The sequence below is a fragment of the Gambusia affinis genome, linkage group LG16 (genome assembly GCF_019740435.1).
Source record: "Gambusia affinis linkage group LG16, SWU_Gaff_1.0, whole genome shotgun sequence".
In the NCBI taxonomy this organism is placed as follows: domain Eukaryota; kingdom Metazoa; phylum Chordata; class Actinopteri; order Cyprinodontiformes; family Poeciliidae; genus Gambusia; species Gambusia affinis.
In genome coordinates, this window is record NC_057883.1 from 6748328 (window position 1) to 6772205 (window position 23878).

A 23878-nucleotide genomic window follows, 5' to 3' on the forward strand; every position below is an offset into this window, starting at 1 on the left:
CAATGCTTTGATCTGTACCAGTACATTGTAGCTCCTGCTGGAAGGAGAACTGGAAGGTCAATGCCCTCCCCAGTCTGACGTCTTCTGTATTGTTTTCTCCCTTATTAACGCCATCCATCTCTTCATCAACTCTGAAAAGCAGAAAAGCAACTTCATATTTTTAATGTGCATTGTAATGGTTGCCCCCTGATGGTCAACTCTTTCGGAAACCGGTGAAATACTGTGTGCAGAACAAGCAAACTGCTCTGCCGCAGTCCTGTCCTCAGGCCCAGAGGCTTGGATTCTTTGATAAAGCTGCTTTTTATGAAATTCAAAGCTTTCTCACTGAGTTTCTAGAAAAGACCACCTGTAGCCCAGGAGATACAGAGAAAGATCAAGAGATTTCGATCAACTATCGGTTGTTCTCTCGTCTATTTAAAAACGTGACTCTTGCTTGGCCTCGTCAGAGTGCGGCAGCTCTAGCAGACCCTGTTGGTGCCACGCAGGGAAACCGGCACGCAAGACGAATGTGGACAAACTCATGGAGCACGTAGGAGACTTTGGACCCTTCCAGAAGAAGATGGCCGCACTTGGGTCTCCGCCCATTGGTCCTCATTGCGTTCGTGTTTGTTGGAGTCGTCTTCCTGGGCCACACTCCGGACCACTGGGCCCGAGCAGCTCCTGCAGGAGTGCGGCTGGACAGAGGTCAAGGTGCGAGAAGTTACCGTTGCCGGGTCCTTCAGCCACTGCCAAGCGTTTGCCGTGAACCGGAGCCAAAGCCGGAACAAAGGCGAGGAGTTTGAGCCGGCGCTGACTTTAAAAGCTCTGCCGTGTGATGGCAGATGGATGTTTTGATAAGAGTCACAAAACTACAATTTCTGAGCTTGGTACATTTTAAATCCAATAAGGAAAAGTACGAGACAGAAATCAGCAGGAAAGATCAAGCTGGGTTTCTCTAGATGGGAGCTGTTTTAGCTCAAGTCTGCCTGCAACGCCACATAATACCCATGTGACCATGCAACGGGAACCAAGCTGTCCCTTGGCTAAAAATAAAACAAACAGCGTGCGAACTTTCTGAGAAAGCCTCAGACTCTTTTAGGCATTTATCCTAAGTGTCTGGAGATGTTTCCTTGAGAGAATATTTTCACTTTTGGGCCCCAAGTAAATCTAAAGTTTCAGTTTACATCTGAAAATATTTTCTCACTGTGCCTTGTTATAGTGTTTTACAGAAGTTGTGATGCCCTGTAAGGTTCCCTTTACTTGCTATTATAATTGCAGTTGGGTAGTGACTAGTTATATTTACTTCAGTATGTACCTACTCGTGGACACGAGAAGGCCTCCTTCGTCCTTCCACCAAACTTTATAGTTGACAGACTTAATCAGGCAAGCACCTGTGTTCTTGCAAACACAGAGCAGCAAGTATCTTATTGTAAAATACGCCATGAAGACATTCCTTTAATAAACTGATGTTGACTGTTAATGAACATAATTCAGTCTCATAATTACATGTTAAAACTGTTAACTCTTCTGTCTAATTTCTCCCAGAAACTGCATCAGGATTTGATTATCAACAGGTTTGAAGTCTTCAACTTTGTTATCTAAAAATGGGAAAAGCTGATGACAGCTGGAAACCTGCATGGCTGTCTAAGAACTGATCAAGTGAGAGAAAATATTAAAAAAAACACCTAGAGAAAAGCTATTTCTTGTGCAATGTGGCTGTTTTCTTTTTTACCCTCTCTTTCTTTTTTTGGCATTGTTGTAAATGAGGTGAAGGTTCACCTTCCGGTTGGACCGCAAACGCCCAGCCAGAGATTAGCATGTTCATTTGGCAAGACATCTAAAATACTGTTCAGCTGTGAAAACAAAAGCATCTCAGTAAAGCTGTTGGAAGCATACCCCCAAGAAGATGTGCAATCTTTACATTAGGTGGATAAGGTGTCTGGTTTGATAAAACACCTTTTGTCCCTTGACCTCCGTTCTGTTCAGCAGGGAGTGTGATGTCACTACGTGGTAACCCCAGCAACCATCTATCTACCTTCGATCTGTGCAGCTCTGCATCCGTAAACTTCTCATTCAGTGTCGACTGGTAAAGTCCAACCAGGTCGCCAACAGAATAAATTCAATTCAGTCACTTTTTTTTTTTTAATGCAACCTTGTTCCTCCAGTGTAGCCTGCAGCCAGAGGTGAAGGTTTGGGCAAGAGGAGAGTTTTACATTTTGGCTCGGCTCTTCTATCCCCGACTAATGTGCGGTTCAGGGACAAATCTCCTTCAGGACGTACAGGGTCAACGCTGCAGACACTGGAGAAGAGACCCCAAGATAATTGAATTCCTCCTCCCAAATGAATACAAATTAGTAGAGACCTGAGCCGTCGGCCTTTGAATGCTTTGGCCTTGAAACCCAAACCATCCATCTGTTTTCTATACCTGCCTGTCTTTGGTAGGGAGCTGGGTGTCTGTCTCTGGTGGTCGCCAGTCAATTACGGGGCAACACAGAGCTACACACTGAAACACTCACACCAAGGAGCGATTTGGAGTTACAAAATTAACATAACGGTCGTGTTTTATGACTGTGGGTGGAGGCCGGAGTACCCAGAGAGAACCCCATGTTCACTGGGACAATTACAAAGATGAATGCACCTGTTGGTATCATGAAGCTGTTGCTTTACTTGTTCTACTGTGACAGACTCCACTTAATGTTACTGTTTTACTTTAACTAGATGCGAGCAGCAGCAGCATTCTGGATCACCTGATTGATTAGATCTTTTTTAGGCAGACATTGTTGCAGTAATCAAGATAAATGCATGGATGAGTTTCTCTAGGTCTGCAACACTAGAACATTTTATCCTGGAGCTGTTCTTCAGATGATAGAAGGCCGACTTTGTGACCGTCGTTATGTGGCTCTGAAGGTTCAGGTCAGAGTCCGTCACTACTCCCAGATCTCTGGTTTCCAGCTGCAGTAGCAGAAGCTGTGAGTTGACTCTGGATTGTTCCTCTTTAGGTCCAAAGATAATAACTTCAGTTTTGTTTTTTAACCAGTTTCAGCTGGTTAAAGTTGTGAAACGTCCACTGATTTGTTCTAGTGATCTACTCCACATGTGTCGAACTCAAGCCCCAATCTGGCCCTGCTTAGCTTTTTATGTGGCCCTTTAGACTCCAAATTACAAGTCTGCAAAACTCACTCAAAGTTCATACAAAATCTACAGATTCCCAAGTTTTCTTTCAGATTTTTTACTGCAAATCTTTCTCAAAACTGGCCTAAAACATCTGGTTTGCGTGACTGCTGCCTCAGCCTGACTTGATGTGAAGTTATAGTCCGTGATTGATACGCCGATCAATAAAAAGTCACGTGTAACGTCACAAATTAGTACAAACATCATAAAAATTCCATACAAATATTTCAAAATTAGCACCACAAAATCTGTGATTTTGATCACAAAAAACCCCCCAAAAAAACAAAAACACACACACACAAAAATATTCACAAAATCCTGGCTGGGCTGATCACTGTGAAAAGATGTATTTTTATCTGTTGATACTTTAACAGTGGAATTGGTTTTATCAACACATTCTGGCACAATCGGCCCCTTCAAGAACATTCAGAGTTTTGATATGGAACAAAATGAAAATGAATTTGACACTCTTGATCTGTTCGGATTGGTTCGGAGTTACTGCTAACACTGTAATGTGGATCTGTGTATCATCTGTGTAGTTATGGTAACTCATCTTATTTCCTGTGTACAGCCTGAGCTAGCAGGAGCACATAGATGTTAAATGACACCTCTCAACTCTGTGCCACTTTGTGTCGGTGGATATAAACACTTTCTCTAGGTCCATAACTTTCTGTCTGGGTCGCCATCCAGACAACAAAACCTGTGATTGTTCAGTGTTGCTGAACTTAACGGAGGGGGGAGGCTGCCATTGTCGTGGCTTTTCTTCCGTTGAACGTTTTACCCAGAGGACTTTGAAGCAGCCAACAAAAGCTGGCCCATATACACGGTGGCGGACGAACGGGAAGGCATCATGTAAGCCGCGAAGAAACCTAGTGGCATGCATGAGAAGTGGGATTCACTTGAGCCTCGGCGTGCATCACTGAGACGAGACGAATGAAAGTGACGGCCGTGGAAATGCCTGATCCCTGCATCCTGTTGTTATCATTGAATTTACTGTAAAGTTGGGTTTCATTGGGAAAACAAAGTAAGAAACAAAAAGGTCGCATTTGGTGCGAGCAATTAAGGTTCTTTTGTCTTTGTCACGTTTATAATTAGTTTTCCTTTTTTTTTTCTGCCTCATTCAGTGCAGCTTCACTGACCTGTTAAATGAGGGCAGAGCGTTGGGGGGGGGGCAAAATTAGACGATTATTTTTAACAGCTTCCCACAGAGGACAGCTCATAACGACGTGGGAGCACGGCGAAGCAGCGCTGCTCCTGGCACAACGGTTTGGTTTGTTTTTCCCTCCATCTTGCTTTCTGAGTAAAACTTTGCATGCCGGTTTGGAAAAGCGTTTTTTTTTAGGCGGGAAGATGCCGGAGACGAAGGAACGGGAGAACCTGGCCGAGGTCATCAGTCAGTGGAACAGCGACAGACTGGACTTGTTTGAGATCAGCCAACCTGACGAGGTGAGGTCAGTCAGGAGGTCACGCAATACCTTCAAACAACAAAACCACCTTTTTTATCTTGATCTGTTAAACTCATGCCACACTCAGTCAGTTATATTGATATTTATAGACAGGGTTATTCAAATGATTTATATTATTATTATCTGACAAAACTTAAAATGGAACATTTTGATTACAGTTTTCATTAAATTGACAGAAGGTGAATCAGTGCATAAGGGGTATTTCTTCAATTTTCTCACTGTGGGACAATAAATTATATTTTATTCCATATTTTATAGTGTAATTGCAAAAACTTACATGACTAGATTAGATTAAATTCAATGATATTTTTTTTTTTGCTGAAAAATAAACGGATCAAGTGGATTTCAGAGGGCCTTCATTTAGGCAGGTTAAAAAACGGAGTCCGACGGACTTGACGTGTTTTGCATCTTCAAGTTAAATCCTATATTACTGACACATATTAATATTTCTGATTTGCTGATTACCTTCTTTTTTTCTTTTTTAAATCTATTTAGTTCTTCTAGTGCTTCCAGGCCCGCCGTGCAGAAGAGCTGCTGCGCTCTCACGTTTTCCCAATCTAACTTGAGAAATTTAAGAACTTCTCAGATATGTAATCGTTAACAGTATGAATGTATCAGTGATGTATGATTGTATTAAATATCTGTTTTTCTAACCTGTTAAGGGATTATAACTTTTGCTGTAATCTGGCACAGCGCCTCAAAAAGTGCCGTTTACGTTTGAGCTGTACATCGTCCAATTTTCAATAAAGCTTATTGCTGCTGCAACATGCCACATGTAAGCAGAGCCTTTCAAAACAATTCCAATTAGCTTTGGACTTTGACTAGGACATTCTAGTAGCTACATGACTGGAGATGTTCAGGGCTGGTGTTAGTCTGAAGCAAGCTTTCCCCCTAGCATGATGCTACCACTACCGTGTTACACAAGGTGATGTCCTTAGTCTTCATGCTAGTGTTTGTTTACTGCTTTTCTCCAAAAAATAAAAAAACAAACAAACTCAGAGGCCTTCAACTAAAAGCTGGATCAGATACTGAGATGAAATGAAACGGACTCAGCCTTGATCTCTTAAATGAGTATTTTAAAAGCGTCCGTTTTGGGGGCTTTCAGTGACCCTCTGTGTCCTAACAGAGGCTGGCGTTTCATGGCGTGGTCCGCTTCTCCTTCGAGGATCACGAAGAAGAAGGCAGCGTGGCCACAAAGTGCCTGCGGGTTTGCAGCAGCTTGACGACTCGCGAGGTCATTGAGACGCTTTCAGAGAAGTTCAGGCCGGATATGAAAATGCTGTCGACAAAATATTCTCTCTATGAGATCCACGCAGATCGAGGTAAGAACGCCATCCTGGCGGTAACTTGCTTCCTGGATAGCTGAAGCTGCTGTTCCTCCGTTTCCTAGGTGGACAGGCATGTTTCAAGTCCCTACAGCAGAAACCAATAACCTTCTGAATTGAGCCGGTTGAATTGCTAATGGATTAATAATTAATTTATTCACAAATCATCTTCCAGCCTTTAAGATAGCTGCCAAAATGCTTGTGGTGAAGTTATGACAGATTTGTACAACACCTGCAATACCTTAATTCATCTGCTTTGAGATTATGCCTAATCTCATGCTACACTGTGCAGATGCTCTGTCTGCACAGTGTAGCATAAAATGCTACACTGACTTTAGTTTAGTTCTTTACTTGGTTTCTCATCTTTTGTTCTATATTGTCCTCTGGTGTTTAGGAGTGAGTGAATGAACAACCAGGCTGTGTTGTCAAAACCAGACTCCTTTTATATACACCATTTTATTATAATTAGAAATCTTGTACCAACGGCGAGAGTCAAGAGAAGTGTCATATTCTGATCTTCTTTCAAAGCTGCCCTTTCCCTATTTTAATGTTTTTTTTCTTCTCAAATTTAAGAACGTAAGTTGGACCTGGATGAGAGACCTCTGGTCGTACAGTTGAGCTGGACCTCGGACAACCGAGAAGGGCAGTTTGTGCTCAAAAAAGACCAGGAGAGATTGGAGGTAACCCTGCCGTCCCGTACGCTTGAAAAACAATAAAAGCTTCAATTAGATATATATTAAAAAAAACATTCACCGATCAAAGATTCATTGCTAAACCTTTGACCTGCTTACCCAGATTTGATCCCATTTTAATTTCCACTTTTCTTATAATTAGCTTTGAAAATATTTTTCTCCCCAGCCTTAGTCTAGTTTGGGAGGCCAGTCGTTGTAAGACGGAAGCTAACAATTTTAAAATAAAGACAATGAATTGAAGCTGCCATTTTGATGACCTTTCGGTATGTTATATTGGAAAGATTAGCGTTGGATTTCCAGGCTCAGCTTCTTTCTCAACAAACTGATGTTAAACAGAGCAACTGTAGGCTGATTGGCCTGTTTACGAAACTTTCCGAAACATTCCCAAATCATGCATAAATGGACCAAAAAGAAAAGACACAATGAGCAATAAATTCAGTTTTCTATTAAATTACTGTTTACGCTCTTTTACACCCACACTTTGAGGCTTCTTCCGTCTGTAACAGAATCCACTCTGAAGAGTGTTGCAGTTGGTATGACACAGTAGCACTTAAGCTTGCTTAGGATTCAATTTCCAAGGACAAAGCTGGAAATCATCTGTCTGGTCCCTTGATCAAATCATTAAGAAACTGTTTAATCTTTTAAACCTCTGCTCATTTGCACATATAGCCATTATGCATACGCTACCAATCCTGTTTATCCATAAAGGAAAGTTATCATGAGAAAGAAAAAGGAGGCCTTCTTCAAACCTTCAAGAGGACACTGTCAAGAAAAGGGAAGAAGAAAGAGAAAAGCCGAGCCAGCGGAGCTGAGAGGGCGTCGGAGGGCGAGGACGGGTAAGTACTCACTTTTTGTTTGTTCAAACTATCAAAATAACATCTTCTGTTTTTAAATCAACGCCCAGACCAGCTGAAAATCTGCTGAACAACAGCGACCGCTCGTCCGGCCTTGAGCCTCTGAGACGTTGCGAAAAAAAGAAAAGAAGTCAGAATCCTGAAGGTAATATAGACAGCAGGTACGTCCCCATTTGTTTCACAAGTGTACACCGTGAAGTCTACTCATTTCCTCTTTAACTCACTCAGACTCTCCAGATCAACCTGGATTACCGGTTAGAGTAAAGATCTGCGACGATGGTGAGTCTGAATCACAACCTCTGAAAGCGCTGCTGCTGCTGCTGCTGCGTGTGTTTGTGATGTTGTCCTCCTGCCCCCTGCTGGCGCCTCGTACATTTCAGCCGAGGAGCCCTTCCTGTCCGCAGTCATAAATTACACCAACAGCTCCACAGTTCATTTCAAGCTGTCCCCCGCTTACACCCTCTACGCTGCGAGTCGCTTCGCCCTGCGGCGCCGGCGCAGCGGCGGCTCTCCGTCTTCTGCAAGCACGCACCCCGTAACGTCAATCACAAACAGAATGGCCACCATGATGGGAAAGGTCATCCAGGCGAGTTCATGAAAACCTTTGTTACAGCGCACGTAAATGTGTAGTTTGTCAGCCTCTTCCTATTTGGTTAGTTTGATCTGTTTGCAATCTAAAATGGTGGAGAAACATTAAACATTTTACCCAGAATTCACTCGTAGAATTTAAATTCATTGGCTTGTTGCTACATCATCAGCTAAATTTAACCAAGCTCCTAAAAAAAAAAATGGCCTAAGCTTTTTTGTAGTTATTGTTGCCAAAAGTAAATTGGGCAAATAAATAAATAAATGAAATAAAATAAATAAATAATAATCACCACTATCCATATTGATTTGATAAACATATAGACAATTTCAAAAACAATACAGAGTAATGTTAATTGTTTCAAACTAATGAAAAACTGTTTCATATATGCATTACATACCATTATACATTTGTATAGAAATTGAATACATGATGCAGGATTAATCATGACTGTAAAATACAATTTTGTTTGCAATCTTTGCACAGAAAGCCTTCTCTGTTAAGAGTTCTAGTATTCATCATTACCATCTGATTTTAAGACATTTTAAAATGTTTACTGCATGGCTTAAGAAGGATTAAAATAAATAACGTTTGAAGGGCTTTGTCTTTGCAGAGTAGCTATGGTAATAAACACTTTGATGCTGACATTAGATTGACTTGATCTAAGTTTCTCGCATTTGTCCCTGTCAAGTAAACAATCACAATGAAAAATAAAAACATTTTGAAAATAGAAAAATCTCACAGTTGAAGATTTGCAAGTTTGCTGAAACCAACCGGTTGCTGTGATTGGCTCCGCAGAGGAACCAGGCCGTCGCCGGGGTTCTCGCCTTCTGGTTGGCCAATTCCTCTGAGCTGCTGAACTTTCTGAAGAACGACAAAGACCTTGGCCCGTTCACGAAGCAAAGTCAGCTGGATCTGTCCCATCAGGTGCACAACGCCTACAGGTATGGACGGACGAACACAGACCTCTGACACCACATTGTTGTTGTTTTGCTAACAATATATACCAACAGGTAGCATTTATTGCTGCAAAAGGAAATTTTTCAAAGCCATTTCACACTTTAAGCAGCTGAATAGTAACGTGTGTATTTACTGATGATTACAACGCGGCTTCGTCAACGTAACAATAGAAGCCGGTGTTGTGTTTCCTGAAAGAATCGCCACAGATTGAGGATCTATGGGGGGAAAAAGAAAGGGGCCTAAAACAAGACCATGAGGAACGCTATAATGGAGCTGCACGTTGACTTATCAGAGGCCATTTTTTTTCCCACCAGGGGTCTTTTGTGGGCTCTAGTGTTCCTTATTCGAAAGTAGGTTGACAGGAAAGGGGGAAGGAGAGGGGGGAAGACATGCGGCAAACGTCGGCCGGGTCCGGGAATCGAACCCGCGACCGCCGTGTCGAGGACTGAAGGCCTCCAAATGTGGGTTGCTCTATCCCCTACGCCACCACAGCACGCCATGAGAGGCCATTTTGATTCTTTTTCACTTCACCAGAGTGTAACTCCTTAAAGAGATGACGTTTAAACAGCAATCAGATTAACAGAACCTTGCATCTTTGCCCAGATGGATTAAGTACCAACATGTATCTCTTGCTTGTTTGTTTGTAGCTTGCTGCTCCGTTGCCTACAGAGCGAGTTGAGGAAACACCTACCAACTTTCCTCACTGATCCTGAGCGACACGGCGCCCTCCCGGCAGGGATAGGCACGTTTTAAAACAGAAATCGATCAAACCAGATAATTCGACAGATGAAGACCTTACAATGTCATGACGTGTCTCGGTCTGACTGCAGAGATGGTGTTGGACACCTTTATGAACGCCATGTCTCTTCTGCGCCGGTGCTGCGTCAACCCGGCCCTCACCATCCAGCTCTTCTCTCAGCTCTTCCACTTCATCAGCGCCTGGCTGTTTAATCAGCTCATGGCCCCAGAACCCGGCACGCCGGGCCTGCGCTCTCACTACTGGGGGGCCACACTGCGTCAGAGGCTGACCCCCATGGAGGCCTGGGCGGAGAGGCAGGGCCTGGAGCTGGCTGCCGACTGCCATCTGGGACACATCACGCAGGTCTGACACCCCGCTTTGCTATCAAATATGTCAATTTCTTCTTATTTTTTTTTTTTTTACCATGGTTGATTCTGTCTCCTTGGATGCTAAAATAGTATTGCCTGCCTTGTTGCTAGGCGACCACGCTCCTGACAATGAATAAGTACTCGCCTTCGGACGCTAAGAACATCCAGACTTCCTGTTTCAAGCTGAACTCGCTGCAGCTGCGCACGTTGATGGACGGGTACATGTACGGACCCAGCGAGCCTCAGATCCCCCCTGTGAGTCGTCCTACACTCCGCTGACCCACACCGCCCACAGATGTCACCGACAAAACTGAAAACAAAAATGGGAAAGAGTTCCAGCGAGGGTTTTTGGAACTGGCCAAAGCTTCTGGCTGTGCTCATTGATTTAATAGCATGAATAATTAATAGTTACAATGACCGATGTAATGATGCATAATACATGAAGGACGTCAGTGCTTTGGCTTCGAGTGGGCAACTTGTACAGTTTCCTGCTTAAAATATTCACACCCCTTGAACCTTCCCCACATTGTGTAAAATTACAGCCACACACTTCTGGTTATTTTCTTTTTTTAGTTTTTAAAGGGTCAAACTAACACAAACATGTGCATAATTGCAAAGCACATGAAAAAAATATGACTTTAAGTGCTTTTTTTTTTTTTGCTTTTTGCAAATAAAAATCTGAAAAGTGTGGGGTGCATTTACTCTGACAGTTCAAAATAAAAGCCAGTGAAACCAATTGTCTTCAGAAGGACAATAGACACACTTCTGTCTAATTTTATCCCAAAATAAATGTTTTGCGAAAGCCACAGAAAATTAAAGCTGCACACCTTCCGCATGGAGAAGTACAGTGGTGGCAGCATCATGCTGTGGAAGCGTGCCCCATGGGCAGGGAGGCTGGGCAAAACTGATTGAAAGATAGAAACATATTCATATGTACATATATTGGCCTAGTCAAAGTCCAGACCAAAACTCATTTGAGAATACTTCTCTTCATCCAGTACGACTGAGCCGGAGCTGTTTTGCAAAGAGGATTGGGCAAGAAATTCACAATCCAGACGTGCAGTAAAGAAACATTCTTGGAAAAAAATGTCTAAAAGCTGGTTTAAATACACATGTACACCACACTTTTCAGATTTTATTTGCACTATGCTTTGATTTTGATTTCCCTTCCGTTTCATGATAATGCATCAGACTGGTGTGGGTTGCTGCATAAAATTACAGCAGGATACTCTGAGGGGGGCGTGCTGTGGTGGCGTAGGGGACACCGCGACCCACGTTTGGAGGACTGGAGTCCTCGCGCGGCTGTCGCGGGTTCGATTCCCAGACCGCATGTCTTCCCCCTTTCCTGTCAGCCTACTTTCATAAAAGGGACACTAGAGCCCACAAAAGACCCCCTGGAGGGGAGGAAAAAAAAGAACACTGAGGATTGTGGATGTTTCTTCAAAACATGCAGAAGTGTGAGGGGTGTGAATACTTTGGAGACGTTGCAGGTTCAGATTATTAGTGGGGAAAAGAAACAAAGCAACACGTCACATTCATGATTGGAGTTAAAATGGACTCAACCGTATTTTTTCATAAAATACAAATAAGTAAAATTACATAAACCAGATGTTTAACAGGCTTATAAAGAGGGCAGGTTCAGTTCTGAGGATCCTCTTCCTAACGCTGCCACACAACGGCAGAGTGCTGTCAGTCAGAGGCTTCCAAAAACCCCTGCAATACTGACTTCTACAGGAAAGCCTTACAAATTGAATCAAAGCCTGTAGAGAAATCGTCCTAAATCAGGCAACAACAACAGACGCCTGAAACCCGGTGCCGCCCAGAGCGTTGGCGTTGACATTCTAAAGGAAACAACTGCATGGCAGAGCCGTTACTCACATCTGCTCTGATTTTACGTCTCCATCTACAGATGTCAAAGGTCACGGTCATCTTCAGTCTCTTGCTCAGAATCATGGCAGGCGGACTGGGTGTCCCCTCTCTTGAGGGAAACACGACATTCGCATCGACTCTTTCCTGACGTATCTCTCCCTCACTGTCGCTCCCGATGCAGGGCTTGACGGATGCCGTGGCGACGGCTGCCAAGGCCTCGGCCGATAACATAATTCTCAGCGAAGGTGGCGAGCTTCGGCTGACGGAGAGCCTCGACCTCCTGCTGCCTTTCCTGCTGCCGCGGGGAGGATACTCCTGTGAGACGCTGAGAGGAGTCCCTCAGGGGTTCAGAGAGTTTCTGGAGCCAATCTGTCAGAAAGGTGGGAGAGACCTTGGATTCAGACAGAGTTGGATCGTACTTTATTCTGAACGTATTAGCTTGTTGCGTCATTCTCCGTCTTGCAGGTCTCTGCTGTTTGACGTCTGTGGCTGAATCTCAAGGAGACTGGACGGCGCATTTCACTGAAAACACACACACCGATGGGGATTTGTACTTGGTAAAGAGAACAGAGACGCCAGATATTTTATGTTTTAATAGGGCTGCGACTAATGATTATTTTAGTAATCGATTAGTCTACCTTTTATACTCACGATTAGTTGATTAATTGTGTTTTATCTGTGTTTTATGAATACCGTACAGCACTTTGGTGCAGTTCATATCTGTTTTTAAAGTGCTTCATAAATAAAATTGACATGAACATAATTGGATTTAAAAAAATTGGCACATTCTGTAGATTGTTCATTTAGGCGCTTAAGCATTGCCTGTACAATATTAGAAATAAACAAATAATTCAAGTCCTTTTTTGAATAAGAAAGTGAAGTTTTATTGCCTAAATTGCAATAACATAGCAGTCCTTGACTATATGCTTGATCATTCGCAGCAAAGGATATTACAAATGTAGAGTAGTAATAATCTGTCAATTGTTTTTTTTGGGGGAGTGTTAAACCATTATCAGCTAGCACAAGAACTTAAAAGGAAGATTTTTACATAATTCTAACCTGGTGAATCTAAAACTAAGCCACTTGAGTAGTACAAAGGTTGTTTTTATTTCTATCTTAAATGCAAAATCTGTATTTTTTTTGCACAGATTCAACTTAATTACTGCTTTGACTGTGTTGTTCTCTCAGCAAATTGCCTCTTTTTTTGAGTCTCTACACTCCAGTTAAAGATTCATCGATAACTAAATTAGTTGACAATTATTTAAACAATCGATTAATCGCGATTAATCCAACTAATCTTTTGTACATGTTTTTTCGTCAGGCAGCGCACAGGCAGCCCGAGGTCGAGAACGTCACTTTGCACAAGCCTCTAAACAGTGGGATGGGTGTCAGTATTGTAGCAGCCAAGGTGAAAACAGTTTAAACATAAAAACTTTCTGCCATGGAGCGACTCAGTGAGTGAACATGGCTGTAATGTCGCGCCGCAGGGAGCAGGCCAGAGCAACCTCGGGATCTACGTCAAATCTGTGGTCAAGGGAGGACCCGCCGAAATGGTGAGACTGTGACACTTTTCTCATTCGGCTTTCACTCCAAGGAATATTTTGTTGTGGTTGCGTGTGTGTGTGTGTGTGTGCGTGTGTGTGTGTGTTTAACAACATAAGAAATGAAGACGTGTCTTTGCTGCGTTTAGAGCGGTAAGCTGGCAGCTGGAGATCAGTTGCTCAGTGTGGACGGTCGCAGCCTGGTGGGACTCAGCCAAGACAGGTAGCTACATCTGATAGCAAGTAGCTATCAACACAAGGGTTGATTCATGATTTACACACCGGAGATTTGTGTAATAATTCGTGTCATTATTACATAAATATCTGTTTCTATGGTTCTAGTACTTAGTTTGTCTGGTTGAAGTCATGAAGAGCTAATGTCCGGCAACGTTTCTCTAACACGTAGTGAAAGGTTTTGCTTCTGGCCAGGGCTGGATGTAGACTGATACAGGGCCCTGGGCTAGAGACAGTTTTGGTACCCTATTCCAAAAGCAAAAAAGAAAACAAATTGCATCTCATTCATGCGAATTACAGTACTTGAACAGGTAGCGTTAACATTAGAGGGTGGTTTAAAATGTCCCACATGAGCTGGCTCCATGTTGGTCCTGACCAGATGTACTATAACTTCAGAATTTTCAAATAGTTCAGTATTGTATACATTAAAAAGAAATTATATTAAGAAAAATTCCACTCTTGCAATGACTTTTATATAAGGCACAATGTTCATAAAAACATGCCTTTCTGAAGGCCCAGCTTCTGACTGTTTGCTTCTACGTTACAGTCAGAAGCTGTACAGTTATAATGTGAAATAACAATGTGTTTCTTTAGAATTTAAATGTCTAAAGTAGAGAGAAATACATGATTATCATCTTGTGTCGCTAACAATAGTTGGAACAAAAACAGTTAACATATCAGACTGGACTTCAACACCTTGAACCAAGTACGATAATGCCACATGATCATATTTCACCTTCTGTGTACAGTTAGCGGTAGCGCCACATTAGCTTTCATAAACCTCTTTAACTCATTTAGCGCAGCAGCCATCATGATGCGCACCGGCCCCGTCGTCAGCTTACAGGTGGAGAAGTTTGCAGCGAGTTACCGAGGTCTCGGCCACCTACTGAACGAATCGTCCCCGGAAAACGAAACAAGCAGCAGCCGTTTAAGACTGGGTAAGGATACCTCACCTACACAGTTTCTTCCTTATTTATTTATTTTGTTTACATTTTAGGACCTGATTTGAACCTTTTTATTGTCACACAAGACGGCGTTTCCACACTGTACTGCGCTGTGGAGCTCAGCCCCTCGGAGAGAAACCCCAGAGGTCGCAAGAGAAACAGAGACCAGAAATACCGACAGCTTTACCGCTCCAACCCCAACGTGACCGGTGGGTGACCTTTTTGTTTGTGACTTTTTAGCTGCTGGGTCCATTCCTGTTTGTGAAATCCATTTAATGCGTGAAAAAAGGGCAGCTCCGTTTGCTTTCCCTTTACTCCAGCTGGCTTTTGCCCAGAGGACAGAGGTGAACTCTTTGACCCCGACGTGAGAGGAAATGGCTTTTCATCCGTTTCCAGCGACAACCTTTGCGCCAATGTGAGAATTTTAGACGTTGAATTTATTATTTTTTTTTTTGCTGTGTTCTCCCCTTACAGTCTCACATTTGTTTGCTACCTTCTTCCAGACGCGTCCCAGAGAATACCTGACGCTGCCGAACCCCAAGTCCAAGGACAGGTCTGATTTTGAGCCGACGCAACTGTTTACGACGGCTGTGAATCCTTCAAGTGAGCAGAGCGCCAGCCGGAGAGGCTTCGTGGTACGTTGACGCAACTCCTTGACAAAAACACTTGCGCAGCATTCCTAGCTCTTGCTTTTCACATTTTGAAAGACATTTCCAACCTGGATGTGTCTTATTGGGATTTTATGCCAAGAAAAGTCCAGAAAACTGCAAAGCAACCAAATCAAGGCTAAAAACCAGAGGGGAGGAAAAATATTTACACTGTATATTGCATTATGAGCCCACTCAGCCACCGTAGAAGGCCGTGTCACCCACTTTGAGAAGAAGCCAGGCAGCTGAGCTCCATGCTAGCACATGCTAATTTGAGTTTCTACAAACCTGTTTTTGTTAAAACATAAACCAACAGAATTCGATACAGCAGGAAACCTTATGGTGTTACTTGAAATAAACGATCCATCTGTCTACTCTGTTTTTTTTTCTCTAATCAGTCACACAATTTGAACAGGAACTTTAAATTGTTTGAATAGAAAAACTGGATTCTGAATTAAAAAAAAATAGTTTCTGAATCAAATCCCAAAAAAATATAAAAAATCAGCATCAAATCGCGTCTTCACTCCAAACCCATGCGTTTGGAGTTGCCTTTGATTCACAATAACTGGGACATTGGTCAACATGTTTCACGTGTATTTGCTTGATGATTTGGAGGATGGCTTTTGACAAAATGTAACGTCTGTCGCAGTTTAAAGTGCTTTTATGAGGTGAGTCACTTTAAACTGCCCTGTTGCTGAATTGTACAATATGAATAAATCTAGGTTCAGGTGTGAATCTCTGCTGAAGTCTCTTTTTTTTTTCTCCCATGTAGCGACTCGCTGTGTCTCAGGAGAGCTTGTGTGCAGACAGTGGAGGCCCCCTGCTGGACCAAAAGCAGAACGCGCGCACACAGAGGAACCAGAGTTCCAGTCAGTCGACAAATTTCTGCCGATCCGCTGCTCTCCGCTCAAGCGTTTCTACACACCACGTCCCGTCCGACCGCAAACAGCCGCCCCTGAGTCCGGCCGGCGTCTGGAGGAACCTGTTTTCGGAGCAGGCCACGCCTACGCCGTCGGTCCGGCCGATGCGCATCGACATCCCCGTCGCCGTCTCCGGAGCAGGCGGCGCGCGGTCGAATCCTCCTCTCACCACCTTCCAGCCGAGCCCCTCTGTTCTGAGCCGGCTCCGTCAAGCCAGTGAGCAGATAAAGAGCTCCCCAAGCCGAGCGTGTCCATCATCAGCGGTCAAGGCGCTGCTCCAGCCCTCGGGTCTCTGGCAGCAGCAGAGGTCAGAAAAACCCAGAGTGTGCATCACTCCAGCAAAGCCCGTTTCCTTCCAGGAGCCTCCGTCCGAGCGGAAGGGCTCGGGGGGCCAGAGCGATCCCCGGGTGCTGCTGCGTGACCCCTGGAGGAGGGAGACCCAGGAGGCGCTGGAGAAGCGGCAGAGGCTGGAGGCGGTGGAGCGGCTGGAGAGGGAGGCGCGGCAGCTCAGCGCCAAGGAGCAACGGAGCGCCGAGGAGGACGGCAGGCTGCGGAGGCTGGACCTGGAGTGGAGGTTTCAGAAGAGGGTGCAGGAGATTCAGCAGAGAGGAGAGGGAGAAGAGGAGGAGGAGGAGGAAGATCTGGACGCCATGGTGATCCTGCAGCAGCTGGACAGAACGTCAGAGGTTAAGTGGATTATGTAAAATCTACTTTTTTGAGCTTTGCATCGTGTTATAACGTTATCCTGGAGTGTCGCCTCGATTCTTTCACGATTGAGAAATGCTTTAATCTCCATGGCAACCATTCAGCCATGCAAAACGTCTGGGTGGACCCAGCTCCACCTTCGAGACGCAGCTCCTCCCCAGAGCTGCAGTTTCCGAGCTTCCGCATTTCAGAGCAGCCCTCCCCCACTCGGCTCCTCCAGACTAGCCAGCAGCAATTAGCAAACACCTGGTGGGACTGTTGGGCTCATCATACGAGCTACTTCTCAGTGCAACTCTGGTGAAAATGTTGTGAAAGGGTTTATAGAGGAGCCGTGTTGTGATGACTTCCTGAAAGAGGAAATTCAGAAAGAGCAGGAGTTTCTTAAAGCGACAGAGGCCCAATTTCATGATGTTAAATTCCAAATTTAATTTCTTTTAAGTCATGTTTTATGTATGCAGCATTTTTATAACTGAAGGCAACATATTATAGGTACTTGATTGTGCTATAAAATGGCATTATGACCTGGAAAATATATAATATTGCCTCTTTTGAAGAGCAAATGTCACATGGAAAGCTTTGAAAGTTTATAAAATAGTGAATGTGGCATTAGGAGCATATTCTAGTACGTAGAATAGAAAAAGTGACTTTTACTCGAAAGCAAACTTTGCCTCACTCACATCTGATTGGGGCCTGCCCATAGCAATGCATAAGGAGAGCAGTGACTGACTTGCGAAGCAAGTCAGTCACTGCCTCCATGCATTGCATGGCAGGCACCTATTGTTCTACACCCAATAGAATGTTTCTTTAATACGTATTATTTATTATTCTTCCGTTACCGTTAATGCGGCGTACGCTCGAGCCCACCCACAAAAGTGGTATCAAAAGCGTGCGGCTCGTTCCGGAAGGGAGCTATTACTTTTGGTGGGATTTGGAGTTACCATGGCGGCGTAAAAAGCAAAAAGCGACCCCAAAATCACTAACGAGCTCACCAGGTGCAAGTCTAAGTCGTAAATCCTGAAAATACCCTATTTTGAGGATTTTCTGTGTAAATCATAACCTTATGTAGAGGCGCCATTCAAACTTCATTTTGTAGATCGTCCGTGATCTCTTTTAAAGTGAAGACAAGCACGTCAATATGTATTATGGTTTGTCCACAACTTCTTTCTAAGCGACCCAAAGTTTTTGATTTTGGAAAAATCAGAGTGTGAAAACCGCTCCGCTGGAAGTGAGAGTGAAATTTGACCCCAAATCATTTTTAACTCGCCCTCACGCTCACAAATATTGCATGATTGGTATCAAACTTGGTCATGACATTGATCGCGTGCCTGCTCCGGTCAAATGTTTTCAAAAATTATCTAGCGCTTACAGTTTTCTCTCCAGGTGCTTCAGAGCAAAGTCATGCGCCAGGGTAGCAGACAGATCTCACTGATTCACTTCCATGTATTTCTGATAAATTTCAGACCTTGCACACTTTTTTATCTCATCGCTGTTAATACTGTAGTGAGGTAGAGATATGAATGGCGGGACTATGTGAGGGCGACAAATAGCCCTCTCATATGCTTCAAGCGGTTTTCGAATATGTATTACGGTTCCCGAGCAGAAACAGTTTTTTTTTGCCATGCTTTTTTAGTCAAACTGGCTGGCTCAAACAGAGAATTGTCTCCCCTGGATGTCTCACTCACAGCTGGCAGAGGATTATTTACCATGGCAGCGGAACCCAGAGCAGGAGAGCTGCTGAGGACTTCAAATCGCATCACTGTAGTTGAACTACTAGTTCAGTTAAAACAGAGGAGGACTGAGATGGCCTTTAGAAAAACTTGCTGCTATGGGCTGTATATAACTAATTTAACCCTGTCACTGTTACACATGGGATGAGTCTAGCCCTTTGAAATGAAGCTTACTGAAAATTTCAAAATAAAAGCCCTTGAAAATTTTACATCAGGTCATTGCTTTTTGAGCGTTATATGACTGATTTAATCAATGACTGTTACACATGGGATGACTTTGACCCTTTCAAATGAAGCTTAACAAAAATTTCAAAATAAAAGCCTTGGGAATTTTTACATCATGTAATTGCTCTTTTTGGCTTTATGTGACTGGTTTATCCAAAGCACTCTTACACATTGGATTAGTGTGGGCATTTAATATGAATCTTACTGCAAATTTCAAAATAAAAGCCTCAAAATGCCCCTCTGGACAGTGCACACGCGAGGCGTGCAGTGATATCATTCTGCATTATCTGTTTATCCGAGGTTAGGGAACTGCCTTGCGCAGCAAGCAGTTCATTAACGAACCTTTTAGCTTAAATAAGCTATTTTCTATTTTTCAGACTTATTAGCCATGTTTAGTATACTTAATGGAGTAAGTAAATGACAGTAAACATTATAATGATACCCCACATGCTACTGAAAGTATTTATGCTTATATTAGCATATTTGCTCATTTTAGCTAATGCACTTGCTTTATCATACTGAATGTTGCATGTCCAGCTTACTTAACATTCTTGTGATTCTCCACATGCTATTGATTACATTGCAGCTTTCTTTAGCATTGATGCAAATTGTTAGCATCAGAACGCTGGGTCCAAACCGACGGGCACACTTTGGCAGGCCCCAGTTAAATTTCTTCAGGAATTTTCTAGTTTTATTTATTACACTTGGCTGAATACAGCAAGAATTTTAAAAGAAACGACGACCTAAATCTTGATTTTATTGATCAGAATTGACAACATTTTGGTTCTTTTTTTTTTTTTAACCAATTGATACCTAGACATTTTTTAAAATTTTCTTTTTTAATATGAAATGTATTTAAAAACTCCTAAAGTTTTGGATCTACAATAATTTACACATCTCTCCCCATCAACAAATCTGACTGTTTGGTTGTTCTATTAGCTTATTGTTCAGTTGGTAAAATGTTGTTTGTTTTTTTTCAACCCTTAAATTAATTTCACTTTACGATTTTGGACCATGCAACAAAAAGTTTGGACTCCCCGGTCCTACTGGCTGAACATCGTGTCGTTTTTCATGTTTTTATGTTTCCACGTCTAGAACAAGATTGGAAACAACAGGAAACACAACGAGGAGGAAAAGCCCGGAGGGAATCAGCATTCCTACAAGCAAGACGGAAAACCAGGTGAAGAGAACCATCAGAATATTAAAGGACCATTCAAAAAGTTAATTTTGCATTCCTTTATGTTTTTGGCAGATCCCAGAGAAAATGGACTGAAAGCAGCGTCAGATGAGTGAGTTTACACTTTGAAGCACGTTTAGGGTCCAGAACATGTTCAGCGTTCACAAATGCTAAGAAATAAAAAGTTATCCCTGAGCGACACTAATTCTCAGACCCTGTACATGAAACACAACAACTTGCTTGTGTCCGTGGAAACCACTAATTTCAAGTATCTGTGTGGTCTCGCTTTGGCAGGAAGCCGGCGGAGAAAATCAAGATGGCGTCGGCTCCTGAGAAGCTCACATTCAGGGAGCGTCGGCGTCTTTTCTCCCTGGCAACAAGCGCTTAAGTGAAGGTCAAAGGTTTTCTGAACAGAAGTTAAAAATAAATAAATAATAAAATTTTCTTGTTGCATTACATGCACGGGTTTCTGTGAATTTTAATAGGATTTTAAAGTGTAATAAATCAAAAAGTGTAATTCCATAAAATCAGACTAAAACACGTTAAAGTTGTTGGTTGAAAGGTGACAAGATGTGAAACAATGAGCGCTTTTCTAAGGCGCAGTACAACAAACAAGGCAGGGTGTGCGTCTTTATAACCAGAACCCTTTGTCCCAGTAACGGCAACATCAGAATTAGTGATTAATTTAAATTGAATGTACTTTTAACACGCGCTCCCCCATCTCTACATCTCATTTCCAAATCGCTGCGTGCATCCACTTCCAGTGCAGACATAATTCCACGTTCGCCGTCGTAGGAAAAGCTACTTTGTGCGCTGGAAGAACTGCACCACGGCCTTCTCCTGTTCGTGGGTTTCGATGGAGCCGGGCCGGATCCTGCGGATCTCGGCGATGGCGTCGCCCCCGGACATCTTCCTGCTCTTCACCAGGTAGCAGGCCAGCATGGTGCCCGTCCTGCCGTGGCCGTGCATGCAGTGGACGGCCACGCCCTGCAGACAAACGTCAACGGCGCCGTCAAACCACCGGCAGAGTTCACACCCTGCTTTAGTTCCTGTGATTAGGCAGGTATTAGCTGTTGTTGTTACACAACCGCTGAAGCTGCCTGCCTGGTTCCCACCTGTACAGTCAAAATTAATTATATCTATCTTTAAGTCTCAAAATGCTACATCCTAAAGGACTACAGTAAAAAAAATTACTTTCACTGCATTCAGACCTATCCAGAGTTTTCATATTTGTAAAATCTTTCCCTTATTTTTTTTTTTTTACGCCCGCTTTGTTACAAATCCTAACTTTTTTTTGAAGGGGAATAACTCAAAAATACACAATATTTTCCAAGAATAAACTGCAAAGTGGAATTTTTTATTTTTTTAATGCAAATGCTCCGGATTAGAATAATTATGTGGATTTCTATGCATCACAATTTTTTTTGGAGCGATTAAAGTTAAAAGCACAAACTGACACTCTTCATCCTAGGGAACCAAAACGGTGCACGACGTATTGAAGTGTAATAAAGTACATTTTTAGGCTTTTTTTTTTTTTTTGGTCATTTTCACTTCATTGAATATTTTCAAAAGGACATAAAAATCCTTGACATGTTTAATAAAATCATCATTTAATGTGAAAATATTGAGACCCATTTATGTTCCACTTTGGCCCCCAAGGTGCTTTGAGTATTAAATGAAATTTTAGCTAATTGGTCAGAGCTAAGCAGTGTATTTTTCAATCTCTTTTACCTTTAAACTCCATATTTACCTGCTCTACATTGTTTGCCATCCATTCTTAATTTGTTTGTCAATAAAAGTTTCAGGGTTTTTTTTAAAATTGCGACTTGAGTAACAATTACCATTGTGTCATTTTTAGCATTTAAATGGAGGAAGGAAAAGCAATATTGGCAAATGTGCACCACACATTTTAAGATTTTTTTTTTATATTAGTAAAGAAATTTAAATTTCTTAAAATGATGCAGTACTTTGTGTTGGTCTATCACCATCCCACTAAATGACATTGAAATTTGGGGTTGCAGCACAAAAAAAACTTCAAAAAGCACAAATACTGATTGGTTGGCTTTTAGACTGTTGATTACAGGAAATACTGGATTTTAATACCAACTCTAATTTTTTCCACGTGTTCAACAAGAATGCGTTGCTGTTGAGGCGAGACTGGAGAAATAATTTCTCAAGTCAAAAGTCAAATTAAACCCCAGATACCGGATATCCTGACAAAGTCTCAATTAGCTCCACTCTTCCAGAGCCGTGATGCGAGCGCCTACCTCTCCTTTGGAGTTGGCTCCTTCCACGATGGAGAGAAATTGATCAATCTGACTGGGAGAAGGAGGAGTGAAGTCCGTTATCTTGATGTGGTGAAGCTGCAGCTCTGGGCAGGCGTCGTGGTTCGGTGGTTTCCTCTCGCACAGACAAACGAGGTGTCTGACTCCGTTGTCCAGCAGGTAGCGGTATTCACTCTGCATCCTGGGCATGGCCAACCCGGCCAGCTTACCGGGTTCAACCCAGGAGAAGTTGTGTGGAGGGAAAGAGGCCATGGCTGTCTGGGGAGAGAAAAATGTGCTTTTATTTCCCTCTGGTGAAACTCGGTGAGCTATTATGAAAGAAAAAGCAAGAGACGAATTGATATTTACTGGAGTAGCATTATTTCACACATTTACTGCAGTAAATGTTAATCCAGTGAATGGGGATGTGCTACTCATTTATCACGACATGTCAGTGTGTTTTGTTGGGAAAGCAATAAAGCACCCTGCAATATCCTAGTCCTTTCATTTCTTACATGACAAAATGCGGTAAAAACTTTTTTTAAGACACCAAATTTAGTTTTTATAAACTGGATGTAAAATATAAATAAAGCTCTCACATGTTTGGAACAGGTCAGATCCAAACATTCCTATAATTTGCAGAAGCTGTGCAGTTTGTAGGAGAAAAACCACAGACAGGTTCAGACATTTCAACCTTCCTCTATGTGGTTCGTTTTAAAAAAAAAATTTTTCTGAGAATGTATTCAATAATGTTTCATACAACAATCAAATTGAATGTTAAAAAGCTGTTAATATAAGTGAGAGAAGCTCATAGCTTGTATTATTACCACGGCTATCTAGGAACAAGCTTAATTTGACCGGAAGACGTACAGGACATGAAAAGAGACATGCTCACCAAGCTCCACCAAAACATTGGAAAACTAAATAGTAGCATGTAGCTTAGCATTAGCAACAGTGCTAAGTGCACAACTTAGCTTTTTTGGCCTAAACAGACTGCTGTTCTTATTGATGTAAAAAGTACATTCAGGTCTATTTCGTACGGGGCGAATACAGCACGTCACGTTAAACACAACAAAATTACTTACAGGTTACGAGAGAACAAAGCGGATTGCTATGCGCCGAGCTCCTGCTAGCTGAGCTAACTGCTGGTACGCTGAACAACACGGTCCTAAATAATAACAGTTATAGGTGGGGGCAGTTATAACTGCCCCACCTATAACTATTGCAGTTATAGGTGGGGCAGCAGCAACACTCCTTTCACCATTGTGACAAACACTTAGCATTATAAAGTAAGGAGAGAAGTAACCATACGGGTTTTTTCGAAAATTTGCCACACTGTCAGCAATAAAGCGATTCTTTTTTTTTTTTTTTTAAACCACTGTTGTGTCTTTTTATGTCAATGTACGTATCTATACGTAGATGTACTATATACCAACAGTAAATTGATACGTATGTTTTTCCTGTTCATAAATCTCTACAGCTGGG

At 42.6% G+C, this 23878-nt stretch overlaps 3 protein-coding genes across 4 annotated transcripts; 2 read left to right on the forward strand and 1 right to left on the reverse strand.

Moving 5' to 3' along the window:
• Positions 1-418: 418 nt before the first annotated feature.
• On the forward strand, positions 419-4006 carry oct2 (organic cation transporter 2; the record flags this gene model as incomplete). Its single annotated transcript, XM_044143689.1, is given in 5 exon segments — positions 419-577; positions 579-649; positions 651-828; positions 830-866; positions 3936-4006. Coding segments are annotated over 5 exon segments (516 nt in total), but the record flags the coding sequence as incomplete, so codon positions are not given.
• Positions 4007-4473: 467 nt separating this feature from the next.
• On the forward strand, positions 4474-20587 carry LOC122846258 (afadin). Its single transcript, XM_044143092.1, has 24 exons — positions 4474-4596; positions 5743-5938; positions 6515-6621; positions 7342-7469; positions 7538-7632; positions 7716-7766; positions 7868-8073; positions 8872-9017; positions 9681-9775; positions 9864-10135; positions 10252-10395; positions 12191-12389; positions 12475-12566; positions 13331-13417; positions 13497-13562; positions 13700-13773; positions 14583-14722; positions 14815-14937; positions 15049-15143; positions 15232-15363; positions 16148-16981; positions 20048-20132; positions 20205-20241; positions 20424-20587. Exons 1-24 carry the CDS (start codon positions 4501-4503, stop codon positions 20515-20517), a joined length of 3594 nt encoding a protein of 1197 aa, XP_043999027.1. The 5' UTR covers positions 4474-4500; the 3' UTR covers positions 20518-20587.
• Positions 20174-23625, reverse strand: dusp23b (dual specificity phosphatase 23b). Of its 2 annotated transcripts, none has more exons than XM_044143093.1 (3): positions 23479-23625; positions 22397-22672; positions 20174-21116 (listed from the first exon to the last, which is right to left on the reverse strand). In XM_044143093.1, exons 2-3 carry the CDS (start codon positions 22664-22666, stop codon positions 20931-20933), a joined length of 456 nt encoding a protein of 151 aa, XP_043999028.1. In that variant the 5' UTR covers positions 22667-22672; positions 23479-23625; the 3' UTR covers positions 20174-20930. The 2 variants fall into 2 exon arrangements, with proteins under 2 accessions (XP_043999028.1, XP_043999029.1); XM_044143094.1 differs by having other exon boundaries at positions 22397-22668; positions 23479-23592.
• Positions 23626-23878: the final 253 nt, after the last annotated feature.

Excerpts from the sequence above, each read along its gene's own strand:
- dusp23b (XM_044143093.1), bottom strand. The coding sequence starts at position 22,666 with ATGGCCTCTTTCCCTCCACACAACTTCTCCTGGGTTGAACCCGGTAAG. Across the intron at positions 21,117-22,396 it reads GAGCCAACTCCAAAGGAGAG|GGCGTGGCCGTCCACTGCAT; the intron begins GTAGGCGCTCGC and ends GTTTGTCTGCAG.
- LOC122846258 (XM_044143092.1), top strand. The coding sequence starts at position 4,501 with ATGCCGGAGACGAAGGAACGGGAGAACCTGGCCGAGGTCATCAGTCAG. Across the intron at positions 7,633-7,715 it reads AAGAAGTCAGAATCCTGAAG|ACTCTCCAGATCAACCTGGA; the intron begins GTAATATAGACA and ends TAACTCACTCAG. Across the intron at positions 13,563-13,699 it reads AGGGAGGACCCGCCGAAATG|AGCGGTAAGCTGGCAGCTGG; the intron begins GTGAGACTGTGA and ends TGCTGCGTTTAG.